The sequence below is a fragment of the Tyto alba genome, unplaced genomic scaffold (assembly GCF_018691265.1).
Source record: "Tyto alba isolate M040663 unplaced genomic scaffold, T.alba_DEE_v4.0 Super-Scaffold_1, whole genome shotgun sequence".
Lineage (NCBI taxonomy): Eukaryota > Metazoa > Chordata > Aves > Strigiformes > Tytonidae > Tyto > Tyto alba.
The window spans coordinates 38,051,010-38,078,847 of record NW_024881261.1 but is presented as its reverse complement, the minus strand read 5'-3'; the positions used below and the strand labels follow the sequence as shown (position 1 = coordinate 38,078,847).

Here is a 27,838-nt window from a genome sequence, read left to right as displayed (position 1 = left end):
AAGCAGCGGAGCGCGCCGGGATGCGGGCTGGGGTTTGCGCTCCAGTTTTCCTTGGCAGGGCATTTCGGTCACACCTGCTTTCCTCTGTTGTCACCCGATACGGGCGAGTCGGGGGTTTTTTGTTGAGGCGGCCTTGTAGCTTCGGGACTAAGCCTTCCCACCTCCCCAGCGCGGGACTAGCTTTCCCCTCGCAAACAGCATCTCGGCGCGGAGGCAAACGCAGCTTTCCTACAAAGAAGAGCTGATCAGAGCACACTCCTCCACTTCCCGCTAGCGTAGACATCTATTAATTACAATTATTTCCGTGACAGTTTGGAAGTTGGTTGAATTTCAGCGGTAAGCAGCTCATCCCCGGCACAGCTAAATTTTGTTTCGCCCCTCCGTCCCCGGGCAGAATGAAGGGTTCTGGCCTGTTCCTCTCCGTGGAGTCTCCTCTCCTCTGCTAGGCTGTGATCCAGCAAACCGCTGTGCCTGTCCCTAAATTCGCGCTTCGCTTCAGCCCTTTGTATAACGTGAGGCGTGCACGTGAGTCTGGCGGAGGGGCAGCTCCGCTCTGCCGGTGGCGCTTTTGAAATGAAAGGGCTTATTATACAAACGAGAGGGGCAGAGTGGGGTGTTGTATCCCCTTACAACGAGGGAGCTACTCGTGTAAATAAAACACATTTACTGCTGCTTTTTGGGGGGGGGGGTGGGGTGGGTCAGGGCTGGAAGGAAAGGTACCGTGATGGATTTACCCAGGGTTTTCCCTTTCCTATCATTATTCGTCGATGTAATTAGAACAGTTTCATGCTGAGCGTGATAAAACTGTGTTTTGCGCGTGGTCCCGCACCGACAAATTAAAAACCCGTTAAACCAGGCAGTGTTACGGGCTTGCAGGATGCAACCCGATACTTTTAGAACTCGCCTAAAACTTGTTAAAAATGAAATCCACAGCTCTGCTTCTTTCCCCCGCCTAGGCTGCACCGGAGGCGGGCCGCCCCACTTGCAGATCCCTGCGTCCTTATCGCTCAGGGGAAGAGGAAAGTCGTTCTAGGCCATCGTTCTGCTCGCTGGAGCCCAGGTGGGGAGCGCGGCTCATCGTTAAAAAGTTGAAAATAACGCCGTTTTTCTTAAAGGCAGTACCTGGAAGATGTATTTCCAACCGCAGCAGCCTCACTTAGGCTCAGCACCGCTGCTTTGGAGGCAGCACGTGCACCCGCCGTGGGCCGTCGCTGTGTTTTCTCTCCATCCCGAGAATCCTCCCAGGGAGAAGAAATTTTTGTGTGTGTGTGCCGGGAGCTGCCGGGAAGGAGCCCCGCTCCCCCCACTGCTCCTTCGCGGCTGCAGCCGGGGCGAGTTGTCACCGTCCTTCCTCGCCGAGCCTGAGCGGGCGGAGATGGCCGGGTGGAAGATGGAGGGGACAGGGATTTGGCGGGGATGGAGCCGGGGGGGGGGGGGGGGGCACGGCAGGAACAGGGGGTGTGGGGTGGGGACATAATAGGGACTGGGAATGCGGGATGGGGGATGCGGGATGGAGATGTGGCAGGGGTGGGGAATGCGGGCTGGGGATGTGGTGGGGACCAGGGGTGAGGGGTGCAGGATGGGGGCGTGGCAGGGGCCGTGGGATGCAGGATGGGGGCTGCGGGATGGGGCCAGGGGATGCGGGATGGGGCCGAGGACAGGGCCAGGGGATGCGGGACGGGGCCAGGGGACACAGGATGGGGATGGAGATGTGGCAGGGGTGGGGAATGTGGGCTGGGGACACAGTGTGAGACCAGAGGTGAGGGATGCGGGGAGGGGGGGGGGGGGCGGGGCAGGGGCTGCGGGATGGGGACGAGGACAGAGAGGCTGTGGGATGGGGACAGGGGGTGTGGGATGGGGCCGGGGCAGGGAGAGGGACAGGGGATGTGGGGTGGAGGTGGGGCAGGGGCTGCAGGATGGGGATGTGGCAGGGCTGGGGATGTGGTGGGGACCAGGGGTGAGGGGTGCAGGATGGGGGGGTGTGGCGGGGGGCAGGGGGCTGCGGGCAGGGACCGGGGGCTGCGGGCTGGGGCCGGGGGCTGCGGCCGCCCCGGTGCCGGCGCGCAGGTGCGGCGGGCGCGGCGGAGGCTCCGCCCCGGCCCCTCCCGCCGGTGCCGCCCGGTGCCGCCCCGCGGCCGCACTCGCCGCCGGCGCCTCCCCGTGCGCACCGCTCCGCACCGCTCCGCACCGCACCGCGCCGCTCCGCACCGCTCCCCCCCGGCGCTGCGGCAGCATGCGGGGCTGCGGCGGGCGCCGCGCCCTCCTGGCCCTGCTGGCCCTGCTCCTGCCCGCCGCCGCCGCCGCCGGCCCCGCCACCGGCCCCGGGCCCGCGGCGGCGGGGGAGAGCCCCGGGAATTTCATGGAGGACGAGCAATGGCTTTCCTCCATCTCCCAGTACGGCGGCAGGATCAAGCACTGGAACCGCTTCCGAGACGTGAGTCCGCGCCGGTAGCGGCGGGGGTGTGTGTGTGGGGGGGGGCAGGGTTAGGAGGGTAGAGGGGTGGCGAACGGGCACCGGGAGCCCCCTCCCCTCCCCGCCGCTGCGGCTGCTGCAGCACGACCCTCCCCCGGCCCCACCGCGGGCGGCCGGGGATGCTCGGTGCCGCCCGCATCCCGCCACGGCCCCGGTACCCGGAGGATGCTCCCGGGTTTCGGCGGTGCCAACGCCACCATCGCCCAAGCTGGCGTGGCTGATGCCAAAGGCCACCGCGGCCAGGGCTCCACGCCAGCGCCAACCTCGGGCGGGAGGGACCTGGGGGTGCTCTGTGTGTGTGTGTGTCCCCCCAACCCTGTCAGGGCCCGAGGTACAGGCAGGCCCTGCCTGCCCTTTGCGGGCAGCCGTGGGCTCAGCCCCTCGGTGACGGCTCAGCCGTGGGTCAGGGCACAGACCCCCCCCACTCCCCCGACCCTTGCAGGGCTGGGTGGTGGTCCCTGGGGATGGGAGAGGGGGGGGGACAGGGACGGGGGGACACGGGGAGGGGTGAGGCTGCAGGCACTGCCGGAGCGATGGCAGGTGACCTGGCACGTTCGGCTCGGGATCCTGTCACCCCTGGCTTTTACGCAGCCCTCAACGGCGTTTAGTTCCAGCCCTTAATTTTACGGGGACGTTTCCCGGGCTCAATTCCCACCCCTTGCCCCCCACGTCACCCCCCCAGCTCGTGTCCTCCAGGGAGGGGGCACAGCGTTTGCAGCCCCATCTGGGGGGACCTGCAGCAGCCAAGCAGGGAGGGAGCACACCCCGAGCTGCACCCCACCCCCCCCCCCCCGGTACCCAGAGCCAGCATCCCCCTGGTCTTTGTTCAGATGTGCGCTCGGGTTCACCTTGGCAGTGAGGATGTGCTGCTGGGAGGTGTGCCCCGCCATCGGGCAGGGTGGGGGACATCCCCCCCCCCCAAAAAAAAAAAAACACAACAGTTAGGGGGACAGAGCATGAGCAAAGGGTGCGAAGGATGGGGTAAACGCCTCCCTGGAGACCCCCTGCAGCAACGTACCCACCCGGCCAACGCCTCCTGGGACCCGGGCTGGCTGCGGATGCTCCAGGGGGGAGCACGTGCAGCGGTGCCCCCACCACACTGGGCATCCCTGGGGGGGGGATTTCTGGCTGAGAGCCCCCCATCCCTGGGTGCTAGGAGCACGCGTAGGGCCTGCCCGGCTGTGCCAAGGCTGCTGGGCCGGGGGAGAAAGGGGGGGGGGGGGGGGGGGGGGGGGGGGGCTGCAGCCCTGCCAGCGGTTAGCGTGGATTAATAAGCAAATCCCGTGGATTTGTGGGGTTTTTCGGCCGAGCAGCGCCGGTGCGGGGGGGAGGCCGGTGGCGGCTGTGCCGAAAGCCGCGCCGCAGGGAGCTGCCGGGCGCTGCAGTGTTACTAATCACGGGCACGGGAACGCAGGCTATCGATTGCGGCGCAAACGCCGCGGCGCCGGAGCGAGAGCCATCCCCTCCCGGCGCTGCCTCCCGCGCCGCCGGCCCAAACCCTCGCCGGGGCGGCAGGAAAGCCCCTGCTTTTGTCACGAAACCCACCCCAGAGCATCCCGCGGGGCGAGCGATGCTGCCTGCGGGAGGGTTTGAATCCCTGCTGCTCCCCACCCCACCACTGGGGTGGATTCGGGGTCCCGGGGGAGCGGCTGTGCCTCTCCCCAGGCAGCGACGTCCATCTTAGCCCACTCCTTTCCAGGCTTGCTATTGAAAAACCGGGGTGGCAGCACAAGGACTGTCACCCCACGGGGATCCTGGAGAGGCCTCGCTGGGCTCCCCGGGGGCTTCCTCCACCCGATGCCTCTTCCATCCCTGTTCCTTGCCTTTCCCAGCCATCCGAGGGATGACAGGGGAATGTTTTATCCTCTGTAAAGACTCCCCAGGATCACAGGTCTCTGGCTAGAGATTGGGGAGCATGTTGGTGGTGGGCGCCGGCGACACCTGAAGCTCCTGACAAGAGCTTTGGGCACCTTGGAAGGTTGGGGGGTGCCCAACTGGCGTAGGGTGCCCGGGAGCAGGGGCTGAGGGCTGACGGTGGGCGCTCCCGCTCTCTCTTTCTCTTTTTTTTTCGGTGTCGGCCGGGCCCTCTCGCCGCCACGCTGCCCAGGAGGTGGAGGTGAGCTCTGAGGGGCTGCCCGGTGCTGCCTCGCCCTGGTGGCACCCTGCTTTTGGGTGGGGAAGATGTTCCCCACCCCTGCTTGTTCCCCTCTTGGGTTTGGAGGGGGGGGGGGGGTACCCAGGGTATGGGGGGGGTGCGAGGGGAGCCTCGCCGGGCCGGTGGGGTGGTGACGCGCCCGTCCAGGCTCTCCCCTCTTCGCAGGACGACTACATCAAGAGCTGGGAGGACAACCAGCCCGGGGATGAAGGTACCGCTGGGATGGGGCGCAGGGGGCTCGGTGCCAGCTGGAGGGGGGCAGGGAGGGGGACACACACACACACACAAACACAGAACCCCCCCCCCCCTTTCTGCCCGCACCCCCCCCTCCGGGTTTTCCCCTTCCGGCTGGGGGGCCAGCGCGTGCCGGGAAGCGGCAGCTGGTGCCGAGGCGGCCGCCCAGCTGCAGCCTGAATGGGGCTTTGTGCCGGGCCGGCCGGCGGCCAGCGCTGCCGGGGGGCTCCCCCGGGGGGTCCCCACCTGCCCCCCCCGGCCCCTCTCTGCCCCCCTCCCCAGCCCTGGACACCACCAAGGACCCCTGTCAGAAGGTGAAGTGCAGCCGGCACAAGGTGTGCGTGGCGCAGGGCTACCAGCGCGCCATGTGCATCAGCCGCAAGAAGCTGGAGCACAGGTAGGAGGGTGGGCAGGGGATTTTGTAGATGGGGGGGGGGGGGGGGGGGCTGAGCCAGGGGCTCAGCACGATCCCCCCCCCCCCCCCCCATGCACACATATACAGGATCAAACCGCTGGGCACCAAGGGGCACGGGGGCTGCAAGCCCTGCCACGCCACCCCGCTCGCCGCCGTCTGCGGCTCCGACGGCCACACTTACAGCTCGGCGGTGAGGACGGCGGCACCACTGGGCTGCATTTTTGGGGGGGGGGGGGGATCCCCCCCTCTTTTCTTCCCCACCAACGTCCCGCTGCCACCCCGCAGTGCAAGCTGGAGCAGCAGGCGTGCCTGGCCAGCAAGCAGCTGACGGTGCGGTGCGAGGGGCAGTGCCCCTGCCCGACCCCGCACGGCCCCGCTGGCGACGGCAAGCAAGGTGAGCGGGACGGGGGGACGGGGCACAGCGATGGGCAGGGATTTGGGGGGGGCGGTCCCCCCCACGTCCTATCCGGCATGATGCCACCTCCCTGGACACCCCCTTCTCCCAGAGCTGTGCACCGGGCAGGACCTGGCTGACCTGGGCGACCGCCTGCGCGACTGGTTCCAGCTCCTGCGGGAGAACGCCAAGCAGAACGGCTCCGGCGGCCTCCCCGCCAGCCCCGCCACCGGTACGCGTCCCGGACACGGGGTGCTGGCCCGTGGGGTGGGGGGGGGACACACACGTGCACGCACACACTCACCGGGCAGCCACGGGTCGCATCCTGCCCCGCAGCGCTGGAGAGGAGCGTGGTGGCCAGTTGCAAGGAGGCGGTGGGGTGGATGTTCGCCCGGCTGGACACGAGCGGGGATCTTTTCCTGGAGGCGGCCGAGCTGGCCGCCATCAACCTGGACAAGTACGAGGTGTGCATCCGCGCCTTCTTCAACTCCTGCGACACCTCCAAGGACGGCCGCGTCTCCGCTCCCGAGTGGTGCTTCTGCTTCTGGAGGGAAAGTGCGTCGCACCTTGGAGGGGGGCGTCTCACACTTTGTGGGGGTGCTGCGGGTCGTATGCTGTGGGGGCTGGGGGTTGCACGCCACGGGGTTGGAGGGGGGGGTGGGGTGGGGAAATGAACGCTGTGGGGTTAGGGGGGGTTGCACAGTGGGGGTGTGCAGGCTGCGGGGTCACGGGGAAGCCTGCACGGCATGGGGGGGGGCGGGTGGGGGGGTGGGAATGCGCGGTGCAGGAATTTGGGGGGAGGGTGCGTGCACGCCGTGGGGTCCCCGTGGGGTGGGAACGCACACGCGCACACACCAGTTGGGTGGGGAAACGCATGCTGCAGGAATTGGGGGCGGGGGGGGGAGGCACACCACGGGGGGCTGGGGGGCTGCCCGCCCACCCTAAGAGCGGCGTGGCGGGGGGGGGTGGTGCTGCAGAGCCGCCCTGTCTGCGGGAGCTGGAGAAGATTCAGATCCAAGAAGCAGCCAAAAAAAAGCCAGGTGAGTTGAGGGGAGGGGGAAGGGGGGGGGGGGGGTGGTCCCGGGGAGCCCTGTGTGTCGAGGAGCTCCGTGGCAGGGGGCTCTCGCACTGCACGTGTATTGGGGGGGGCGGGGGGGGGGGGCGGAAATCGTGGCTTCCCCGCAGGCACCTTCATCCCCAGCTGTGATGAGGACGGGTACTACCGGCGGGCGCAGTGTGAGCCGGGCGGCGGGGAGTGCTGGTGCGTGGACCAGCACGGTGCCGAGGTGACAGGCACCCGCGGCCACGGCAGCCCCAACTGCGGTGAGCTGGGGGGGGGGGGAACACACACACAGCCCCACCACTCACCCCACCCCCACCCCCCCAAAATCCGGGGACCCCCAGGACCCGGCTGTGAGCCTCTGCCCCTCACCCCTGCAGAAGAGCCGGCGGGTTTTTCGGGTGACTTCGGGAGCAGCGTGGGCTGGGAGGACGAGGAGGAGAAGGAGCCGGAGGAGGCAGGCGAGGAAGGCGAGGAAGAGGAGGGCGAAGCGGGCGAGGGCGACGACGGCGGCTACATCTGGTAGAGGAACAGGAGAGCTTGGAGGGCGGCACAGCCGGGAGGCAGCCCCCCCCCGGCTGGGGGTCCCCGTGACCCCCCACCCCGCTGCCGGCGGGGCATGGGGTGGGTGCATCCCCCTCCTGCCCCCCCCAGCCCCCTGGGGGATGGGGTCTGGGGGTGCTCACCTGGGGAGAGGGGGGGCAAGCGGGGCAGGGGGGGGAGGGGGGGCCACGCTTGTGCGAATTTGAGCTTTTTATTTTGATTTTTTTTTTTTTCTTTTTTTTTTTTTTTTTTTTTTTTCTTTCGGGTAGAGCCTTGTAGGCCTAGTGTGCTGCCGCGTGGGCTCCAACCGGGCAAACGGCGCTAATAAAAGTGGGAAAAATAAAAGGAAAAAAATACCAAAAACCCCACCTGTAGATAAGCTACACACCCCCCCAGTGCATATTCCACACATCCCCCCCCCACCCCGTGCTTGCGTGGCCACCCCAGCCCCTGGTGTTGTGTAGCAGCTGTGAAATAAACACCCCGTGCTGTGTCAAACGCTTGCCCACCCCTTCCTCAGCCCCACCCTCCCCACAACCCACCTGCACCCACCGGCCCTGCACGGGGTGCTGGGGGCGGGCAGGGGTGCTGGTGGTGCCCCCGCCCCCCCCGCGGGGCAGAGTGGGGGCTGTGAGCGGTTGGGGGGGGTTTCCCCCCCTGCAAATGCCCCTGGGTTGGGTCCCCCACGCTCAACTGACACATTGTGTGTGTGTGTGGTTCCCCCCCCCCCCCCCCCATAGGCTCCAGCACCAATTGTGGCCCCACTCTACCCCGTAAAGCCCCTGACAGACCCCAACCCGGCCCACCCCCCCACCCCAAGCTCACCGAAGACCTTGACACCACCTCTGCCCCAGGCCCAACCTCACCTGCACCCTCTGCCACCCCCCCCCCCCCCCCCCCACCATCCAGTGACCCAGAGCATTCCCTCCTCCCCCAGCCCTTCATAAGGACCCTGGTCCCTGAACACCTCCAACCCTACGCCCACCCCCCCCCCAAAATCAGTGTGTAGGTGCCTCCCGGGTGTGGGGGGGGGGGGGAGTTACCAGCTTTCAGACACTCCCCTCCTACCTGGGGTGGGGGGAAGGGGATGACACAGACTGGCCTTGCCACCCATGCAGGTGGGGATGAGGCACACCCCCCGCCCCCACCACCACAGGACACCACGGCCTCAACTCACAGCGTTTATGGCTCCAGGGAGAAAACAAACAAAAAAAAAAAACCAAAAAAAAAAAAAAAAAAACAAATCAATTTGGGGGGTACCAGCAGGTTGGGAAAAGCACCACACGGCACACACACCCCCCCCCCCGCCCCTCCTCGCCACGGCCAGGTCCAGTCGCCCGGCCCTGAAAGCGCCGGGGGCCAAAAAGGGGCTGTGGCTGCGCTGTCCCCAGCCCTTATCACACCCCCCCACCCCCCCCGGCGCGGGGTCAGAGCTTGCTGGGGGGGCCCTGCTGGCGCTGGAGCCTCCAGGCTGCCCGCACCCCCTCGCCCGCCTGGTTGAGCACGGCGAAGGCGGCGGGGTCACCCGTGCGGCGGTAGCGGGCGACGGGGGGCTGCAGGACGGTGACGGGGACGCAGAAGTTGAGGTGGGGGTAGGTGGCCCCCGCGCCCGTGTCCCGGGTGTTGCTGGCCACGATCCCTGGTGGGGAGAGGAGCGAGGTCCGTGAAACTCGAGTCCACCCACGGGACCCTCCCCAACCTTGCGGGAGACTCACGGCTTACCCAGGAGGCGTCCGTCGCGGGAGGAGAGGAGGGGGCCGCCGCTGGAGCCCCCGTGGACGGCGCAGGTGGTCTGCAGCATGATGGGGCGCCCGGCCACCGCCACCACGGCCGAGAGGACCCCCGCCGTCACCGAGGGGCCGCACGCCCGCCCCAGCGCCCCGAAGCCCACCACGCTCACCTCCTCGCCTGCGGCGGGGGGGGGGGGCGGGAGGGGTGAGGTGGGTGACTCTCCCCTCCCTACCTTCCCCCAACCATACCCCCCCACACCCTCCAACCCCCCCCCCCCAGTCGCTTACCTGGGAGGAAGGTGTCCGCCAGGCGTGGGGAGACGAAGCCCGGCACGCTCTCCTCCAGCTCCACCGCCGCCACGTCGAAGGGGGACGACGCCTCGGTGGCAAACACCACGCGCCCAGTGAGGACGGCGGCAGCCCTAAGGACAAGGCACACGAAATGTCACGCTGGGTGGGTGGGGGACACGAACACCCCCCGGCACGGGAAGGGAAGGGTGCACGGCGCGGCCACACACTCACCGGCTGGGGCCGGGCGGCAGCGTTACGTGAAGCGGGACGCCAGCTTCCACCACGTGCCGGCAGGTGAGGAGCAGGCGGGGGGCCAGCAGCACCCCCGACCCCCACGCCGCCCCGCACTCCACCAGCGCCGCCCCGCCCGGGGGGTCCTGCTTGATCCCCGATGCCGCTGGCTCCCGCCGCGGCACCGGTGGCAGTGCCAGCCCGGCTTCACCCAGCACGTCGGCGCTGCTGCTCAGGATGGCGTCGAGGGAGCAGAGCAAGGTGAGCCCGACCCACTCGGCGCCCTTCCAGCAGAAGGAGGCGGCGATGACGGCCACCAAGAGCGGCCCGGCCGGCGAGGGCAGGAAGGCGCCGCCGCCCTCGGTGCCGGGCAGGCATCGCGCGTCGGTGAGCAGCAGGGCGTTCTCCTCGCCGGCCACGTTGCTCACCACCCCTTTGCTCAGGGTGTTGAGGAAGAGGTCGGGGCACAGGGCGCCGAAAGGCGACCCGCAGGCCAGCAGCCCCTCGCCTTTCCGCAGGCGGCTGGCGCTCGCCCGGCCTGTCCAGCCGCCCTCAGGGGTGCCGAGCCCTGGCACCCGCAGCCAGGCGAACCAGGTCAAGGCCCGCGGGTCGTCACCCGCCTCCTCGCCGCCGAACCGCCACCGCTCCGTTCGGCCGAAGACTCGCACCAGCGCCTGCTGGAAGGCACCGCAGGGCACCAGCGCCAGGAGCCGGGCTTCGTGTCGCCTCAAGCCGCCCGCCGGGACGTCGAAGGGGCGAGGGCCCGGCGGGGGCTGCAGGACGAGGAGGCGCAGGCCGGGCAGGAGGGCGTCCGGGGGCAAGGCGTCGGGTTGCGCCCAAGCGGCGGGGCCGCCCCGTAGGAACGGGGAGAAGACGGCGCCTCGGCACAGCACCAGCCCGGGGCCGCGGCTCAGCACCACGCCGCTGCAGCTGAGGGGACCGCCGCCGGGGCCGGAGACGCTGACGGCGCAGCAAACCCGCTCCGCCGCCATGGCGGCGGGGAGGGCGGCCCGTCCCGCCGGGGCGCCGCAAGCCCCGCCCCGCCCCTCCCATTGGCTGCGGCGGGGGCGTGCGCTCTCCCCATTGGCGGCGGGGCGCGCGACGTGGCGGTGCCGCCCCGCCCCGCCCCTCTCCCCTCAGCGCGGCCGGCGGGACCCCGCTCCCACCCGTGGGCGTCGCGGAGGGGTTTCGCGCTCCAAAAAAACACCCTTTTTTTTTTTTTTTTTTTTTTTTTTTTTTTTTTTTTTTTTTTTTTTTTTTTACGCCTGAGGACGGGAGAAGAGGGTTCCGCTCCGCCCTGGGGGCGCGGGTGTGCCCCCATGCCGGTACTAGCGTGGGGAGCGGGCGGCCCACGGGAGAAGGCTTTGCGTGTCGTTCCCGCTCGTGTTTCGGTTTTACCTCCCCCCCACACACACACACCCCACGGACGGCCCAAGGGCAGCGCCAGGGCGGAGGGAGGACGGCCACCCCGGCAGAGGGTAAAGTCACGTCTTTATTGAACCGAAAAGGAGCGCCAGACAGAAATGAAACTTCAGACAACAGAAAAGAAAAAAGAAAATTAAAAAAAAAAAAAAAAAAAAAAATCCATCGCATATAAAAGAATAGGGTTCAAGTCTACATTAATAACCTCATGGCACGCAAACATCAAACACTTCCATGCTACGACCACCCAAACCAAGAGGATTCGAGGCCCGGACAGCTGCAGGGGAACCCGAAACCCGGCGGGCTCACCTCCAAATAAAGGGAAAAAAAAAAAACCAAAACAAACAAACCGCCCCCCAAAACAACAAACCAAAAAAACCCCAAACAAATCCCCGTAAGCCAAAAGCAGGTCAGATTGCACACCTCGGTCCCCAGGGCACCCTCTCCGTGACACAGCACAGCCACCCTACAGCTCAGTTAAGCCCAAATGCTATGTTTATTGAGGACTTCTAATATCGTGATACCTTGGTTCAGTAATTTGTGAAATATCTAAATACCGTTAAATATATTTTTAAAAAACCCTAACCAGACTCCGGACTAAACAAGATGAACGTTAAACTAAAAAGTTAGAAGGGACACTGTTTACATTAACACTTTCTTTAAAAAATATAATTGCTTTTTCCTTTTTTTTTTTTTTTCTTTTTTTTTTTTTTTTTTTTGTTAAGTCAATTAGCCACAGTGGTGAGACCTGCTCTCTTTTTCAGCTGTTCAAAAGAGTGCAGCGTGCAGCGTTTTACTTCCCCAGGCCCCACCAGCCCCGCCGTAACCGAGCTGAGAGGGACGCCTTGCACCCGCGCGCGGAGGCGGTGCCGCCGAAGAGAGTCGTGTGTCACCACTGTGCGATAGGGCAGCCGAAATCCGGGAGTCTCTTGGTCAGCGCCGGAACGCGGCGGGGAAAGCCTTCCGTGTTCTGGTGGCAAAGTCCGTAGGGAGCGGTGAAGAGGATCAAGTCCAGGGGGAGTAAAACTCTTTTTCGGTCCGCCCGAGCGTCAGTCAATGTACTGCGATAGCCAGCGGAAGCCTTCGCCGTAGCCTTGCCTCTTCAGCACGCTGCACATGAACACCTCCATGGGCCGCGCGTTCAGGTCCTTCAGCGGCACGTTCCCCTGGGGAAACCCAAAAGGGAAGTGACCACCGCAGCCCCGCCGCCCTCAACCAAGGCGCCAAACCCCCCCCTCCCTCCCCAGCCTCGCTCACGGGACCCTCCGAGGTTCGGATGCCTCCCCTTACCTTTCCCGTGGTCTGTCCGTAGAGCCCAAAGATCTCCCGCAGTTTCTCCTCGCTGATGGCCTCCGGTCTGTCGATTTTGTTACCCAAGATGAGGATTGGCACGTTGGATATTGTTTCATCTGTCATTAGCGCCTGCGTGCAAGACGGAAGGAGAGAGTTAAGCGGAGGCAGAACGAACGTTCACCATTCGAGGAAAAAGATTTTGCGCGAGCTGCGTGATCGAGGGCTATTTTGTCGGTTCTGCGGTATTTCTGTGGAAGAGGAGTCTCTCCAGAAAGGTTTCTCAGAAGAGGCTCCTATCTAAACGCACGGGCCGGTTCAAAACTTCTTCAGCTCTGGGACGACTATACTTATAAACCCCTGCACAAAGCAACGTCCGAATTCTGACAAGCACACGCTCTGGACACCGCATCGCCGGTGTCCAAGGTGCACCGGCAGTGCAGATCCAAAGCACGAGACTCTCAAAACGCACTGTCCACAAGTCCCAGCCCCCCCCAAAAGACTGCCATCGATAAGTTTAGCTACGCGGAGGTGCTGGGGAAGGAGAAAAAGCAGCTTACGTTAAGCTCAACTTTGGATTCCATAAGACGCGAGTGGTCGGCGCAGTCCACCAGGAAGACGATCCCGTTGATGGCCGGCAGGTAGTTCTTCCAGACGCGGCGAGCTGGAAGGCAGAAGCGGCAAACACCGCCCCGTGAAACGGGTACCCGCAGCAGCGGGAAAACTACACCCAAAAAGGAGCCACCCTCTCGGTCACAATTTCCTCAGGGCGACAGAAGACCCTCTGGTGAAGGGACTCGCCGAGGCCGCCAGCCAGGCAGTTCGGAGAGCCTTGCATAAGCAAGCCCTGGCAACCGAGGCTGCCTTTTTATCCAGGGCGTCTGTCTTCCAATATTTTTGTGTATTAGAAAACAAAGGCTGAAAAACTTTGCTTAGAACTCCTAGAAAATCTAAAACCAACAAATTCAGCAATTATTCTGAAGAATAAGCCTACAACATTCAAGTCGTCCGCAGCTAAAAATATTTCAGGCAGCAGAGCGCGAACTGGCAGCATTTTTTTCCAAACTGCCACAATTAAGCACAAATATTGAACCACTGGGATGCTAGAGCCAGGAGGTTATTTCCACAAATAGCTCCAGAAGTAATTTCAGGCCACAAATAATTAAGTACTGCTAATTGCTCTCGCTTTTCAGTATCGCTTTTTGGCAGATTTTTCTTAAGGTGGCTGGAGAGGACGGCAGAAATCAGAAGGCTGACCTCATTCGGTGCCCCCCAGCGCCGCAGCTTCACTTTTACCTTGCTCGTGTCCACCCAGATCAAAAGTCGTAAAAGTCATTCCGGCAATCGTCAGCTCCTCTGATGCTGAAAAGTAAAAACACAGGCTGAGTTTCAGGGAAATTTTCCCAGCCAGAATTTCTCAGGGACTCACGTTAACAGCACACACACTTCTCACTGGAAGAAATCCTGTAGAATTCAGGAATTCCCTGAACTGCCTGTAGAATTCAGCTACCGAAATGGAGCCGCTTCACAAAATCGCAAGCGGGAGAAAATAATTTCTCCTACCCCCCCAATTAAGCACATGCTTATGAATCTGCAAGTATTATACTTTATTACACTTTTCATTAGAAACCCACTCCCCCTTCCAAGAGAGGCACGTCACGTTTGTCGAACCACACCAGTTCTCAACACTCCTCATTTTATAGTTGAGAGAAAAACACAAATCTACTTCATCTCGGGCAACCAAGGCGCAGCTTTAGGACTCATAAATCCGTCTCCCCAAGGCAGAGCTGGCGCTGGAGCATCTTTTATGAGACTGCGGCTCCCAAAACCAAAGAGGGGTGAAAAAAAAAAAAAAAACAAACCCCGACAGCACGAGGCAGGCGGGGCTCGGTCGCTGGCAGACTTACTGGGATGGAGCGTCGGGACATGCTGACCCAGCCTGTCATCTTTGAGCATGTGCAGCAGAGTGGTTTTGCCTGCGTTATCCAAGCCCAGGAACACAAGTTTTCCAGACTTTTTGTACAAACCTGGGAAGAAAAATAAAAATAAACAAGGAGGAAAAACTCCAGCAGGCTTCTCTCGGCACGGGAGCAGAACGGCAGCGACTGTGGTTGTTTCTGTACGAACCCCTTGCCCAGAGCCGTGCTGCCGCCCGGGCACGTACAGCAATTCCAGCACAGACACAGAGCAGGGGGGGAAAAATAAAAAGTACAGCTTGAACCAGCTTTTACCATGGCGACGCAAGGTCACGTCTATGACTACGGACATTTTCTAAGCTCGGATTTCTATGAGTAATTTTTTTTTCCTCGGATGCATCCTGGCAGAAGAGCGTGCAGCCAAGGTTTACTTTTGCGCAAACGGGTTAAGGATCAATCTGTCGCCCCAAAGGGGTATTTCAGTGCAAAAATTGAATAAACTGATAAAAGACAGCAGCAAGCTGTTGAAGAAAAAGCGCAAAGTGTGAAACAACACATCATTTTCTTTATATAAACCTGATTTCCCTCCCCCCCACTAACTTTCAGGTATGCACCAGCCCCAGGGAAGTTCTCTTTGGTTTCCAACAGGGCTTTTTCTCCTCCCGAAGGGAGAGCACCCCGTCCCGCAGCACGGATCTCCACCGGGATTCCCGGCTCTGGCAGGGGGGAGCTTTGCTCCACACACACCCACACCCACACCCACCCACCCACCCGCGGAGCCGGCCGTGAGGCGGCATTACCTAGAAACTGCAGCACGCTGCTGAAGCCGTTGTAGAGCCACTCGAAGATGAAAGACATGGCTGAAGACTGACCACCTGCGGGGGGCCAAACCCGAAACGCGAGGTTAGAAGCGCCGGGGCTCGCCTGCCCCCCACTTCCTCCCGTGTCCCCCCACCCCACCTCGGGACCCGGCCGCCCCACACCCCCGCCCCGCTCACCCCCGGCTGCCCCCGGGCCGCCGCCTGCCCCCCTCCCTCCTCGGCAGCCGCCAGCTCCCCGCCGGAAATACGTCACACCCCCACCGCCTTCCGGCCCGGCGGCTGCGCCGCGCTGGCTCCTCCACGTCAGCCGCGCGCCTGACGCCACGCCGGCGCGCGGCCGACGCGGGGTTCGGGGGGCAGTGCCGCCCCGTAGGACGCGGGTTCGAGACCGGCCCCCCCGCCGCCACAACCCACCGTCCCCGAGCGAAGGGACACGCCGCCGCGTTCCCCGAGAAATCCTCCCCCCAAAACAACCCTGCACGGACCCCTGGGCTTCGTCACAGGGAGGGGAAGGAGGAGGAGGCCGGCAGCGTTCCGTGTCAGTAGTTTTTATTTCTAGCATCCATACACGTACCAGGTGGGTGATCTTCCGTCGCGATTTACAAAGTACACGCTATGACCATGCACAAGCAGGATGTCTGGATTGTATAAATTACATCTTCCAGTCTCCACAAGACCTCGATGCAGCAGACGCGTCGCTGCTAGGTGTGTTAATTCTAATCGACAAAGTTACAGGCAAGGTCGTCTTGTTGACACTGAAGCTATTTTTCTGCTCTATTCCTGTGTGTGGCGACTCCTCGGTGACACAGCTGTCTTGCCCCCCCAGCCTCAGGCCTTAGTTTTTCTGGTAGTAGAACCACTTGTCAACTGTGTGGAGCAGGAAAAAAAAAAAAGGGGGGGGGGGGTGTTACTCCTTTGTTAGCCACCCGCTTACTAAGTAGTCACAGGGCACTGCAGGCATCACCCCCAGCACAGGGGCTTCCTCCGGCTCCCGTCAACACCACCACCACACAGCAAACAGGTTCTTGCAGAGCCCTGTTTGCGTGTTTTCCTGAAGAAGTCACCCCCGCTCAGGCTGCCATTAGGAGCATGACTCAGTTTGGGCAAGGACAGCAAGCCAGAGCTTGCTCGGCTTCCCTCTGGCTCAGCTGACTCGGAGGTAAAGGCGCTTTACCTCCAGCTCCCGTGTCTGCACGGAAGAGACATCAGTTCCTTCACAGATTTATTACGCAGGCAGAGCTCGGAAACAACAGCCTAGCTCCTCTTTCTGCCTGTGGGCTCTCAACACCATTAGCTCACCCTCGGGTCCCGTCCCTGCTGCGGCAACAACGCTCAGATTTCACGTGCAAGGCGCCCACCGCCACCTCGCACGGAAGGGAAAGACGACAGCGGAGTGAGGGCTCCTCCTTCAGCCACTGTTGTCTCACAGGGCCACCCTCCCCAGGCAGAAAGAGGCTCCTTACCAGCTCGCAGTGGCCACTTGATCAGTGGGTTCAGCTGCAACTGAAGCACCAAATGCACAACTGATTTCTGCCTCTGCTCTGTGCGGGTAGGAAGCACTGCCCTTCCTCGGCTCGCCTGCACGGAGGGTCCTGATGAAACCCGTTTCGCGGGAACTAATGAAACCGCTCCCCTGCCATCACTTCAGTCCTCTGCAGCGCTCTTCTTTCAGGACCTGCTGCAAATCTAATCTCTTCTGGAGCAAGCCACGGCACTGCAGGTCCCTACTTACTGCTCATTACCCACCTCACTTACCCAAACAAGGAAGTAAGGCAACAACAGACATTGCTCGGGAATTAAACTGACGCAAGTTAAGTCCTTGGTTTCTCCTAGAGCTAGAGCCACGCCTAGCCATCGGTTAAGACCCTCATTTTCTTGTTGATAATTCCTTTGAGGAAGCCTCCACTCAGTATTGGGACGTAAACGTGGGTGTTGAGACTCACCTTCGGGGGGGATCGGGTTGGCAGCTTTACACGGTGGTGCCTGCAACGAGAAGCATGTTAGCAGAGAGCAGCTGTCGGCGGAGGTTGACCTTACACCTGAAGCTCACTAGACAGTCTTTAACGCCGCACAAGACTTTCCTGAGCACAGTTTAAGATCTAAGCAGGGTAAACTGGTCTGTGGCAGGCGGTGCTGGTCAGCTGTGAGGGAGTAACAAGCTCAGGTGCAGCACGAGTCCTGTCCTCCCCACAGCCTCCTCGTGCCGTGGATGTCCTACGTGCTGGATGTGCTCTGCTCTAAGCACAGGCTGCAGTGCCACCTGCTTCTCACCAGCAGCAGTTACCGCTCCAGCAGCTATACAGCCGCAGGCAGCCTGCCTTTTTTTTTTTTTTTTTTTTTAAAAAAACCTACAATGTGATGGTGGAATGAACATAAAAGGATTCTCAGAAGACTTCTCTGAAGAGCTTTCGCCTGGTATTTAACAACCACAGACAGACAAGGGTCCCTGGCTGCTGTCACATCCTCCGCCAGGGTTGCGCTTCCAAAAAACCTAAAAAGTAATTCGGATACCACCAGAGGAAACGAGCACTTTTAAAACCGAGACCAATGGTTTTAAAAGTCTCTCCAAGGCTACAGAGAGACTCTGGTTTCCGCTCACATTTCCATACGCTGAGGCAACATTTGCATTTTGACTTTTCTGTCCCGCTGCTCTAACCCCCTTTCAAGTTGCCAACAGCAGTACTTCACAAGCCTAGAGAGATGCAGTTAAGCCCCAAAACCAGATGGGAGTACTACAGTGGGAACTTCAAGCCTTTCATTGCAAAGGATGCACGGTCCCTGCCTGCAAGGCTCTCAGAAATTAGACTTTCTTTTCTCAAAGGGTGGGTGACCCGGACTGTGAAGCTCTTGGAAGGCCAAATATTTAAACTCTCTCTGAACAGCTGACAGCCAAGTTACGGTTCAGAAGTTTAGCCCTTCACGCAAACTCTGTTTTGGATGTCATCTCCCAGATGATTAAGGGCAAGGAGAAGCCTCTGGAGGAACGTCTGGCTTGCTCCACATCCATCCTATTTAACCAGAAACAGGCGCTGTGTTCAGTTGTCCAAAGAATCCTGAGCATACAATGTGCTACTCAGAGAGGACAATTTGTGGTACCACATGAATCGTATCGTTTTGCCTAATACTAATGCTGGGGTTAGTTCACTCAAATTTGTACTTACTGCATCCACAGTAGCTTTTGCACAGTCTTGACTACAGCAGAAAGGGCTGTCGGACACTGTCAGGTTTGTGCTAGAAGAGACAGGTTGCTTGTGAGAACGTGAAAGCCAAGTCCCCCCCCCCCCGCAAGAGTGTGTGGGGGAATACAATAATGGAATATTAAGAATCATTGTTGTAGTTGCAAAGTTGAAGGGGAGGGCCTGCAGAGACAGCCAGCAGCTCACAAGAAGCATGGCACCACTCAAGAAAGGAAATTTCAGGGTTATTTGTTTAGGGGAAAGTAACATGCACAGGACCACAAACCTACCAGCTGATCTCCCCTCCGTCAGTTTTCTTTGCTATTAAAGCTTTCCAGTGTTCATGAGTACATTTGATGACATCCAGAGCAAAATCCTAAAGTTGAAGATGAGAACAAACATCGTGTTACACGTAAGCACTAGACCACCCTCTCCAGACTATCAGTTACCTGGAACAAGAGGCCAGGCTTTATAGGCTGATTGCAGATAGTTTCTGAGACTGGACTCAGAGGCCTCTTCCATCACTGTCCCGCTCAGGAACAACAGCAACCTCCCAGCGCACAACAGCTGAAACAACGGGGATTTTACAATACGAATTGTTTTCCTTTCAAGATGGGAGGATGCGCCAAGGTCACCTAGTGAGCTTGAGGCCAAAAGAAACCGAATGCAGATATTCTAGTCTCGAGGCAGCGCTGGAATACAAAAGCGCCTCCAGCCTGCTGCCCTCGCTTTGTCTCCAGCAGCTAGCTGATCCCAACCTGTCTGCGAGCTTTCTGCCACTCCAGGCAAATCCTTCCACTGTGGCACAGATCAACAGGAAGAGACACACACCTAAGCTAGCTTTGCAACTATTTACAAATTAATCTGCTTCCAAGCCTGTTTTTTTTTTCCCTTACCAAAAAAAAAAAAAAAAGAAGTAGTAGTGGTAGTATATACTCAAGCATTAACCTGTCAGCTGAAGAAGGAAGCACACACAATTCTTTGTTAGCATGAACACCAGCAATAAATATCCTGGTTTGATACAACACGGAGCCAAATAAAACACGGCAGGAACACGCGCGAGGTTCTTTGTCCCTGTTTTCCGCCTTGGCCTTGATTCCAGTTTCACCCATCCTGAGGGGCAGCGAGATGTCCCAGCCCACCCAACCTACCACTGTGCTACAGCTGCAGGGGATAAGTCCACTCCCCCGTGACTTCCATTTTGGCTCCCCTTACCCTTTCCCTCCCACAGCAGGCTCTGCAGGCCCTCCCCTTCTCCACACCAACTCTGGAGCTCTGCGAGTTGAGTCACCTCACTGACCCACTCACAGTACCCCAGGACTGGCAGGAGGGAGGGTGCAGAAGCAGGATTTCACCCATTCAGGAGCAGGCAAGTTAACTGACCCAACCCGGAGAAGAGGCTGAAAAATAATGCTGCCAAGGCAGAGCCTTACTCAAAGGGTGTGAGGGAACACTTTATGCCTGAAGGAAGAAGCATTTTTAACCCCTGAGTTAACTTCAATTTCCACCAGGCTGCAGCTGAACAAAGTCAGGGAGCAAGGCAGGCAAAGGGTGATGTCAAGCACCTTCTGCTCCAGAGCAGGAGTGCATAAACCTGGTGGTTTCCATCCTGGTTCTGACACAGAGGCTCCCAGCCCCGACACGATCCCACAGGAATGTCATCTAGAAGAAAGACTGATAATACCCAACCACAGCAGCGTGATAAACCTATGCTTTTTCTCCTAGTATTCCTGCAAGCACTGGGCTGGAAACAAGATGAATGACAGGCTGGAAAAACAGCAGGAAGAATGAAGTCAGCTATCAGCAGCCACGCAGAAATCCATTCGCTCAGTGACTACTTATTCGTGTCCCCATGCACCTTGAGCTCAGTTTTTGGACAGTGTGCCTTTGCATGCTCACAGTAATCATAAAATACCAGGTTGGAAGGCACCTCAAGGATCATCTAGTCCAACCGTTCTTGGCAAAAGCAGAATCTAAACAAGACAGCCCAGCGCCATGTCCAGCTGAATCTTAAAAGCATCCAGTGTTGGGGAACCCACCACTTCCTTGGGGAGATTATATCCGGGGCTGATTGGACACAAAATTAAAATTTTTCACAATGAGAACAACCGTAATCTCCCTAGCAGTAGCCTGTACCCATTACCCTTCGTCTTTTCCACATGACTCCTTGTAAAAAGGGAGCCTCCATCTTCTTTGGAGCCAACCTTTAAATATTGGAACATAAGGTCTCCCCTAAGCTTTTTCTTCTCAAGGCTGAACAAACCCAATTCTCGCCTTTTCCTCGTATGGCAGCTTCCCAGTGCCTTGATCATCTCTGTGGCCCTCCTCTGGGACCTCTCCAGCCTGTCTACGTGTTTTTTTGTATAGCGGGGACCAAAACTGAACACAGTACTCCAGGTGTGGCCTCAACAAGAACCGACTAGAGCGGGATGATGCTTCTTTATCTCTCTAATGAAGAAAGGCTATCCTACCTTGTCTTTAAATTCACCATTAAAAGCAAACTGATTTTCTGGCTTTCCATCAGGTACTTTGTATCTTCTGAACCAGTCCACTGTAGCTTCTAAGTATCCAGGTTTCATCCTTCTGACATCACTGATATCTAGCCAGGGAGAAAAGGTTTGTCAGCTGGATCTAGCAACAGAAGTTTCTTAGCTACTACCCTGCTCTTCTGAGGTGTCCCTCTTTCAGCCCCTCCTCAAGTAGTCTTTACTGTAACCTGTCTGAAATGTTGCTAAGACACAAAGTGGGTATCTGCACAGGAAAGTTAGTGTTTCAACTTCACAATATATCCTGACTGCCCCCAGGAGCATGGACCCATTTAAACAGCTTTGATTGAAGACTTACTGGACAATCTCCTTCCTTCCACTTGGAGGACAGGCTGTACAGCCACCCTCTTCTTTGAGATGCCAGGCTGTGCAGAGGACTGACATTTTGGGATAAATGGCAGTAAAATGTTTTGCTGCAAGACTGGTAACATCCTGTTCTGCTGTTCTAGTATCACATCTGATTAATACCGTGGCACAGAAGGTGCAAGCCCATGTCCTGACTTGAAAGTTTCCTGCAGGCTCTCAACAGAGAAAGGGAAGTACTAGGCTTGCTCCTCCCTCCTGTTACCTACCATTATAGTTGCCTGCTTCAGGGTCTTCAACGTTGATAGCAATTATCTTCCAGTCTGTCTCTCCCTCATCAATCAGTGCCAGTGTGCCCAGCACCTTCACTTTGATGACTTCTCCTCGGGAGCAGACCTGCAAGGACAAAGACCTTGTTGTCCGTACTGATGCACCCAAGGAATGCACCACAGGAGACTGTGCGAGCTGTGAGAGTTCAGCGAGCAGTCGGGTACCACAAAACCAGCTATCGCTCCTCATCGCTTCACAGGCCTTGGCTCACAAGGCTCGCGCTGTACGATCTCATCAACCACCTCCAGAGGCAGCAGAAGGAAACATCGTACTCTTAAGGCAGAGGAGGTAGGAACTGAGTAACGCCTCTGGATAACTGACTAATTACATCTTTCAAAAGACAGTTATCTGTTAGAGTACATTACCTTACTTCCAATTTCGCACACATCAATTGGATCGTTATCTCCACAGCAGCCCGTGTTCTCATCTTTGTGACCTGGGTCTTCCCAAGTCTGCAAAAAAAAAAAACCCAAAACAACACACACAGGAATAAGAACACTCATATTTCAAGAGGAAACAAAAAGCAGGTTTATTTCAGGCATGCAGTTGCCTCCAATACACAGATGATGGCCCACTTCACACTTGCTTTCAGGTCTAGTGGCTGGGCTACTGTTTCACTTGTGCCTACAAACGCAGTTTGAATCCAAGTTAAAATGTCTTATCGTGCCAAGGGTAAACTGCTTCCTCCCACCGACAAACCTTTTTTCAACAACTTTCCAGACTTCCTCCTCCGCTCTATAGCTGCATAAAGGCGAAGTTCACATCTATAAAGAGCTATCATTGATTTGGCTGCCTGCCTTTTCCTCTCCCTATTCATTTCTTAACAGAAGTTTCCTGAACTCGAGATAGCAGTCCAATAGAGATGGGAGACAGACAGGGTGTATTGTTTCCTTTTAACTAAACAATTAAAGACACATTGTTCCACTAGAGCAATGACAAGAATGCAGAGTCCCCTACCCTCTGCTACCCAGTGTCCCAGTGCATCTCCTCTACAGCAGTGAGTTTTAAGTCAGAAGACAGGACCCTAGAAGTCTCCAAAAATAACAGCTGCTTAAAACACGCTTCTGATCAGGAGCGAAAGGACACCATGCCCACTTGCACCATAAGGAGCGCCTACCTCTAAGGTTATTGAGATGTAAAAAGAAGGAATGCTCTTCCCAAATCTCTGCGTGCCAGGACACAACCAGTACAGTCAAGACCTCATGATGCATCCAGAGCTTTCAGGAAGATGTACTGCAACCTGGGTGGTGCTGAAGGACTCTTCACAGTGGCTATCACGCTTCTCTGCCAGGAAGGGTTAAGTTCGATCCCTTGCCCTTGACACATAAACATCTTTGATCCACTAACACATGACCGAGTGAAGGCTTCAAAAAGCCATAATCCTGTACAAAGAAACTGCCTCCAGAATCCATCCCAGTAGAAAACAATTCAACTTCGAAACACTGTCTGAAGCCACTTGGAGAAAACACTCGTCGTGCACTACTATCAAGACTAGAATTACAAAATTCAGCGTGTTTCCCTGTGACCTGTCACTGACCATTTCTTCTTCTAAAGAAAACTCAAACCTCGGAGAACAGAGGCAAACAGCCTTGCTCAAAGCTCCTCTTCATATCTAGCAGCCACCAGCCAGTTAAGAGCGTGTGTCCAGGTGTCACCTTCTGCTTGTCCCCCCTTGTTTCAGAGAAAGCCTGTCTGTGCAGCTGTGGATGTCTCTGCCTCATGCAGGCTCTGGACCACCGAGTACCTTTCTCAGATCCAACCCCGAGATCAGCGCATCAGCTGCCATCCAACAGGTCAATACATTAGTCTAGCTCTGTGTTTTAGACCCTGAAGAGGGTCTAAAATGGGGGCAGAAACACAAAAGACAAAGTCTTTAGATCTATTCAGATTTTCATTGTCCACAGCCAAAGCCTAAAACGATCAACTAATTCACTGCAACAAGAATCTCCTGTAAAGATTCAGTCTACAGGCCAGCTGCTGTCCAACTGAACTGCCAAGTGGCCAAGGAGGGACAGAGCAGATACCTCACTAACAGCAGTTGTTCATCCTCAAATTTTCCAGTAGTTTGTTTACAGCATTAGCTACAAGCCTACTTCTTGAAATTTCTACTTACAAGTATCCCTGCTTTCTTGACAGGTTCTCTTTATTAGCAAGATTACACATGCAGCTGCAAATGCTGTGTTCCAGATCAGCCTTTCAGCTGACCTTGCTCATTAATTTGGTGGTAGGCAGAGACACACATAGGCATCCTCCCTCCTCCCCACCAGCAAGGATGAGCCACCAAAACAAGTTACAGTACCTGTGGGATAGCACCGTAATTCCAGATATAACCCTTGTGAGGAAACACATTAGCTACAAAGCGCAGTTTTCCCTTCTTCACATCTTGCTTAATTGGGTTTAAGGGATCCTTTGTTGCAATCTGAAAGAAAAATTACATAAATCTTTCTACTTTGCTCTCTAAGAAAAAACAAGCGATTGATTTTTCTTTTTTCTTTTTTCTTTTTTCTTTTTTTTTTAATAAATGAAGCTGACTGCTAACTGACAAGCCAAGAGACCCAGAGCTGAACCCGAGGCCAACAGCAGACACTGGACAACTCCACTTCCCGCTGCATTGCCACCTCCTGGGATATAGTTTTCAGCAGACTTACAAACGTCAGAAGCACACGGGGTTGAGCGCCATGAGATGCTGCTTTAACCAGAAGCCACAGAAGAATACTAAGTTATTGCAGCTTCTGCAAGTCTCAGCCTCCATGCTAGACTTCTAGCATTAAGAGAGTATGTACATGAGAAGTAAGAACTACATCTAGAGAGCTTCCTTGACGTGATGCCCGCAGCATGGCAGGTTTTGAAAGGCCTTTTTTATTGGGGCTGAATTATTTACTTGCCATTTATGGAGCCACCGAAGTTAGACAACTCTTGCTTCAGGATGTGGAGGTGAGGGGGAGAGGATCAGCAAAGCCAAAGATTAACAGACTAGTCAGCTCAAGCACTTAAGCTAGGAACTGTAATAGTTACCTCCATTTTAGCGTTTGTCCATCGAGGTACTTCCACAACCATGTTGAACACATTCTGAAGAAAACAAAATATCAGTGAATGGGAAGGAATCTCAAGACCACACTTTAAACGAAGGAACAAGTATAAGTAAGCACAAAAGCCAGCCAGTTCACAAGGAAGCTGTAACTTTTTTTTCTTTTTTTTTTTTTTTGTTTGTTTGGTTTTTGGGTTTTTTTTTTTGTTTGTTTGTTTGTTTGTTTTTTCCCCAGTGCCAGTTTTGCTACAGTTGAGAGAAAATCTCACAGTCCAGTCAGTCACACGTCATTGCACAAAGTTGAATCCCATGAAAGACACCAGCAAAAGCCAGATTCAGGTTATCCAGGCGTGCTCCACCAGTTGCCACCTACGAACACCTCCATCACGTTCCTAGGTTACAGAACAGTAGGTTTAAATGAACCAAAGACAGCTGCATACAATTTATCCGGGGCATAACAAAATGAGGTTTTAGGCATATTTATTAAATAGGAAGCACTTAATGTTACAGCAAGAGCCACCCTGGCAATTTAGAAGAGACAAGGCTTACAGGATTAAGTATGTACTATCCTGAACGACAAAGAACATCACACTCAAATGTCTGTCTTGAAGTAGGGAAAGATGCCTGAGCTCCCACTCTCCACGCTGACCTTCCTATAAAAGCAGACCTTGTTAGCGGCATGGTACAAGGATAAAGATGTGGGGGAGAAATGTAGAACCACATCTTGCAGTGTCTGGTTTACAGGTGACGTTTGAAAACATCTCCTGTTGACTCCAGCTGGGCTGAGAGGACTCTTGAGAGTTCAATGTCAGTCTCTTCTTCAAGAAAACAAGCTTTTCATGCCTAAACCTTAACATTTGCTGTTTGAAGAGATTATGGCTTTTAATAAAAAGTCAAACCTTGCTACCTAGCATCGACAAGGTTTCTAATCCCCACATTAAGCAGTATTAGCCTTGCAAAATCCATTGCACCTGTATTGCGCCATAATTAGATTGCAATTGTGCAATGAGTGCTGTTACATCATTGACTTTGCCCACACCCTTCCCTAACAGAAGTTTATGAGGTCCCCTTAATTGCAGGGGCTCATGGCTCTTTTGCAATTTGTATGTAAATAGGTATATACCATTTTTATTTATAAGTAACTTGGGGAAAGGAGAGAGGTAATCAAAACTGGTTAGGCAGGGCGCTTACAGCTTTGCAGGCAAGGAAAGATGACTTGGGGGTGCATCTTTGTTAGGTTCGCAGTTTCCTCACAGTCCAACTCACAGATCTGCCTTGGTCTAAGACACCCAACGAGTAGCCCAAGGTCATTCCTTCGCAATGCCAAGACACGCAGGTACACATAAGGTCAGCACATCCCAGACCTAGACTGAAAAAAACACCCTGCAATCCTCTCAGTGTCTTAGAGGTCTAAGGATAAAGATCAAGGAGCCCAGACAGAGTAAGACCACCTTTTGCACCAAGCTGGGCTCCCTATTGTAGCTGGTAATGAACCTGCTAACGAGTAAAAATCTCTGCAGAGAGGCACTCCAGCAACAGAAGGAGGTCTAATGTGATCAGCACCATTGTGTAACTTCAGGGACTGCAACCTTCAGCGGCACTTGCTTCTTTTAATGACTTGGCACAGAGAGACGCTGGCAAGCGGCACTCAGCGCCTGAAGGCACACCAGTAGTCCAGTTTCCCTTGTTAATCATTACCAGTCCGCAGAAACCCTCCTCACCCCTATACACTCCCCTGCTTTATGAGCAAAGCATAGTATTATCTGGATTTTCCTTGCCCGAGCTACCTTTCAGACACCTGCCTTTGAAAACTGCTTTCCCAGCTGGCCACAGAAACTGTTTCGCCAACGTCCGCGACAATTACAATCCATTTTTTCCCCTTCTGAGCAGGCAAAAGCCACCTTAGACTTCCCAGAGAGTATTCTGACAACGCCTGCACCTCAGAGTTCAATCAGCTACTTACTTCTTAGAGCTTCATCTCTCAATTCCGCGTACTCTTTTCCTTTCCCATAACCACTCTCTAACTCCCACTTTCACCTCTCTATCATGAGCATTAGAACAGTTCATCCACTGTGTTTCTCAAGCTGCACAGCTTTTTAGTACGTGTTAAAAGAAGAGAGGAGCCTCAGAGGCAAGGAACGCAGTCAGAGAGCCCGAGTTACCACTGAAAAAGCATTCAGTGCAAACTGAAGCGCTGCCGTTCTCATTTCCTAGAGCTGGGGCGTTTCAGAGCAGCCTCATTTGCCTAACTGCTGGCTGCCGGAAGGATGGAAAAGCCCTGCATCACCACATGCGGCAGGTTCCCCACCCGCACTTTTTGGGAGGCAAGAGGTCCCCAGGAGCTGCTACAGCAAGAATTTAACATCCTCACCTTCTGATTATACAGCAGGCATAACATGGCCTTACTGCAGTTAAAACCCAAGCCTGAAATATCACGCAGCCTAAGCGTGTACCCTAATGGGAGTGAGTGTAGACATTTAGCGAAACGTAAAAACTGCTTCTTTTAACCCAAAACGTCTCCGTGGCGCCGCATGGCCAAGTTCAAGACAACCACCCATACCTCAGAGGTGAACATGAGAATGAGATCACCCACCCTCTCCGCATACGTCGCTCGGAGGTCTCGAGAAAAGCGCACCCGCTTTTTGCCAAAGCTCCCGTCAGGATGCTCCCGCTGAAAAGCGGCATAAGGAGCCCCTCTCTTGGGAGTTTCGGGAATGCACTCCCCGAGGAGGGCTGACAAAACGCTCACCCCCCAGAGCTCCAGGGGTTGCTCTTGTCACCGTCTCCCAGCCAACAAGTCCCCCCCCCGGCTACCTGCCTTGGAGATGCCTGTGTGCCCCCCCCCCCCCCCTCAACACAAGGCAGCCGGCCCCTCTTACCTTGCCAGCGTCTGCGTAGATGGGGATATCGTGAAAAGGGGAGATGTAACGCCCGGCGGCGTCCTCTGCAAGGCAAGGAGGGCGAGTCAGGCCCTGCCTGAGGGGAACCCCTCAGGTGAGGGGACTCACACCTTCAGGCCGCGGGTGGGGGGGGGGGGGGTGGGGGGCTGAGGGGGGGGCGCTGCCCCCGCGCCTCCTTCGGAGCTGAACCCCCGAAAACCAGGAGGATGAAGGGGGAATAAAAAGGAGAAGGAAGGAGGCGCGCACTCACTGAAGAAGAGCCGGTACTCCAGGCTGTGAGGGGCGGCTCGCTCCTCCACGCTGTAGCCGGCCATCGCCGCCGCGCTCAGCCCGCCGCCCGCCGCACTGCGCAGGCGCGGCGCGACACACGCCTCCCCCCCCCCCCTCCCCGGCCCCCCCCTTTCCTCCCTGCGCCGCACTGCGCAGGCGCCAAGCCCACTGGGGAACGCGGCACGCGGCGTGGCTATCGCGGCAAGGGGGGCGGCTAGCCCGCCAGGTTGGCACGGCATGGCGGCGCGGTCCGCCAAAGGACTGCGTGATTCTCCGTGGGGTGGGCAAGCGTCGCGCGGGGCGGGTGCGG

General features: G+C 57.2%; 5 protein-coding genes across 12 annotated transcripts in view; 2 read left to right on the top strand and 3 right to left on the bottom strand.

Annotated features, from left to right (window-relative positions):
- The window catches only part of ASCC1 (activating signal cointegrator 1 complex subunit 1), a 43,056-nt gene extending 41,580 nt beyond the window's left edge, over positions 1-1,476 (top strand). Inside the window, exons 10-11 of one of the 3 annotated variants that reach the window (XM_032986642.2) lie at positions 957-1,060; positions 1,148-1,474. In XM_032986642.2, coding sequence (XP_032842533.2) covers positions 957-1,060; positions 1,148-1,160 — 117 coding nt within the window. In that variant the 3' untranslated portion in view covers positions 1,161-1,474. Of the gene's footprint in view, positions 1-956 lie in introns of all 3 variants that reach the window. The other 2 variants (XM_042791016.1, XM_042791006.1) reach the window with 2 other exon arrangements.
- A 649-nt stretch (positions 1,477-2,125) lies between these two features.
- On the top strand, positions 2,126-7,637 carry SPOCK2 (SPARC (osteonectin), cwcv and kazal like domains proteoglycan 2). 3 transcript variants are annotated; one of them, XM_042790995.1, is made up of 12 exons: positions 2,164-2,434; positions 4,581-4,589; positions 4,794-4,839; positions 5,076-5,259; positions 5,365-5,467; positions 5,563-5,671; positions 5,784-5,903; positions 6,008-6,226; positions 6,649-6,711; positions 6,857-6,994; positions 7,112-7,253; positions 7,544-7,637. In XM_042790995.1, coding segments are annotated over exons 1-12 (1,335 nt in total). In that variant the 5' UTR covers positions 2,164-2,233; the 3' UTR covers positions 7,545-7,637. The 3 variants fall into 3 exon arrangements, with proteins under 3 accessions (XP_042646934.1, XP_042646929.1, XP_042646925.1); XM_042791000.1 differs by lacking the exon at positions 7,544-7,637 and having other exon boundaries at positions 2,126-2,434; positions 5,145-5,259; positions 7,112-7,371; XM_042790991.1 differs by lacking the exon at positions 7,544-7,637 and having other exon boundaries at positions 2,165-2,434; positions 7,112-7,371.
- Positions 7,638-8,442: 805 nt separating this feature from the next.
- On the bottom strand, positions 8,443-10,572 carry TYSND1 (trypsin like peroxisomal matrix peptidase 1). Its single transcript, XM_042790982.1, has 4 exons — positions 9,527-10,572; positions 9,293-9,426; positions 8,997-9,182; positions 8,443-8,913 (listed from the first exon to the last, which is right to left on the bottom strand). The coding sequence occupies exons 1-4, from the start codon at positions 10,516-10,518 to the stop codon at positions 8,702-8,704; spliced, it is 1,524 nt and encodes a 507-aa protein (XP_042646916.1). The 5' UTR covers positions 10,519-10,572; the 3' UTR covers positions 8,443-8,701.
- Positions 10,573-11,000: 428 nt separating this feature from the next.
- SAR1A (secretion associated Ras related GTPase 1A) lies at positions 11,001-15,650 on the bottom strand. 4 transcript variants are annotated; one of them, XM_032992357.2, is made up of 7 exons: positions 15,550-15,650; positions 14,955-15,029; positions 14,146-14,265; positions 13,535-13,600; positions 12,799-12,902; positions 12,239-12,370; positions 11,001-12,114 (listed from the first exon to the last, which is right to left on the bottom strand). In XM_032992357.2, exons 2-7 carry the CDS (start codon positions 15,010-15,012, stop codon positions 11,998-12,000), a joined length of 597 nt encoding a protein of 198 aa, XP_032848248.2. In that variant the 5' UTR covers positions 15,013-15,029; positions 15,550-15,650; the 3' UTR covers positions 11,001-11,997. The 4 variants fall into 4 exon arrangements, with proteins under 4 accessions (XP_032848248.2, XP_042643559.1, XP_042643554.1 ...); XM_042787625.1 differs by lacking the exon at positions 15,550-15,650 and adding an exon at positions 15,237-15,254; XM_042787620.1 differs by lacking the exon at positions 15,550-15,650 and adding an exon at positions 15,231-15,248.
- PPA1 (inorganic pyrophosphatase 1) lies at positions 15,508-27,624 on the bottom strand. The gene is made up of 11 exons (XM_042787608.1): positions 27,509-27,624; positions 27,238-27,302; positions 24,346-24,399; positions 23,630-23,749; positions 21,696-21,782; positions 21,270-21,396; positions 20,623-20,750; positions 18,442-18,527; positions 18,137-18,206; positions 16,919-16,958; positions 15,508-15,842 (listed from the first exon to the last, which is right to left on the bottom strand). Exons 1-11 carry the CDS (start codon positions 27,570-27,572, stop codon positions 15,811-15,813), a joined length of 873 nt encoding a protein of 290 aa, XP_042643542.1. The 5' UTR covers positions 27,573-27,624; the 3' UTR covers positions 15,508-15,810.
- Between the last annotated feature and the right edge of the window lie 214 nt (positions 27,625-27,838).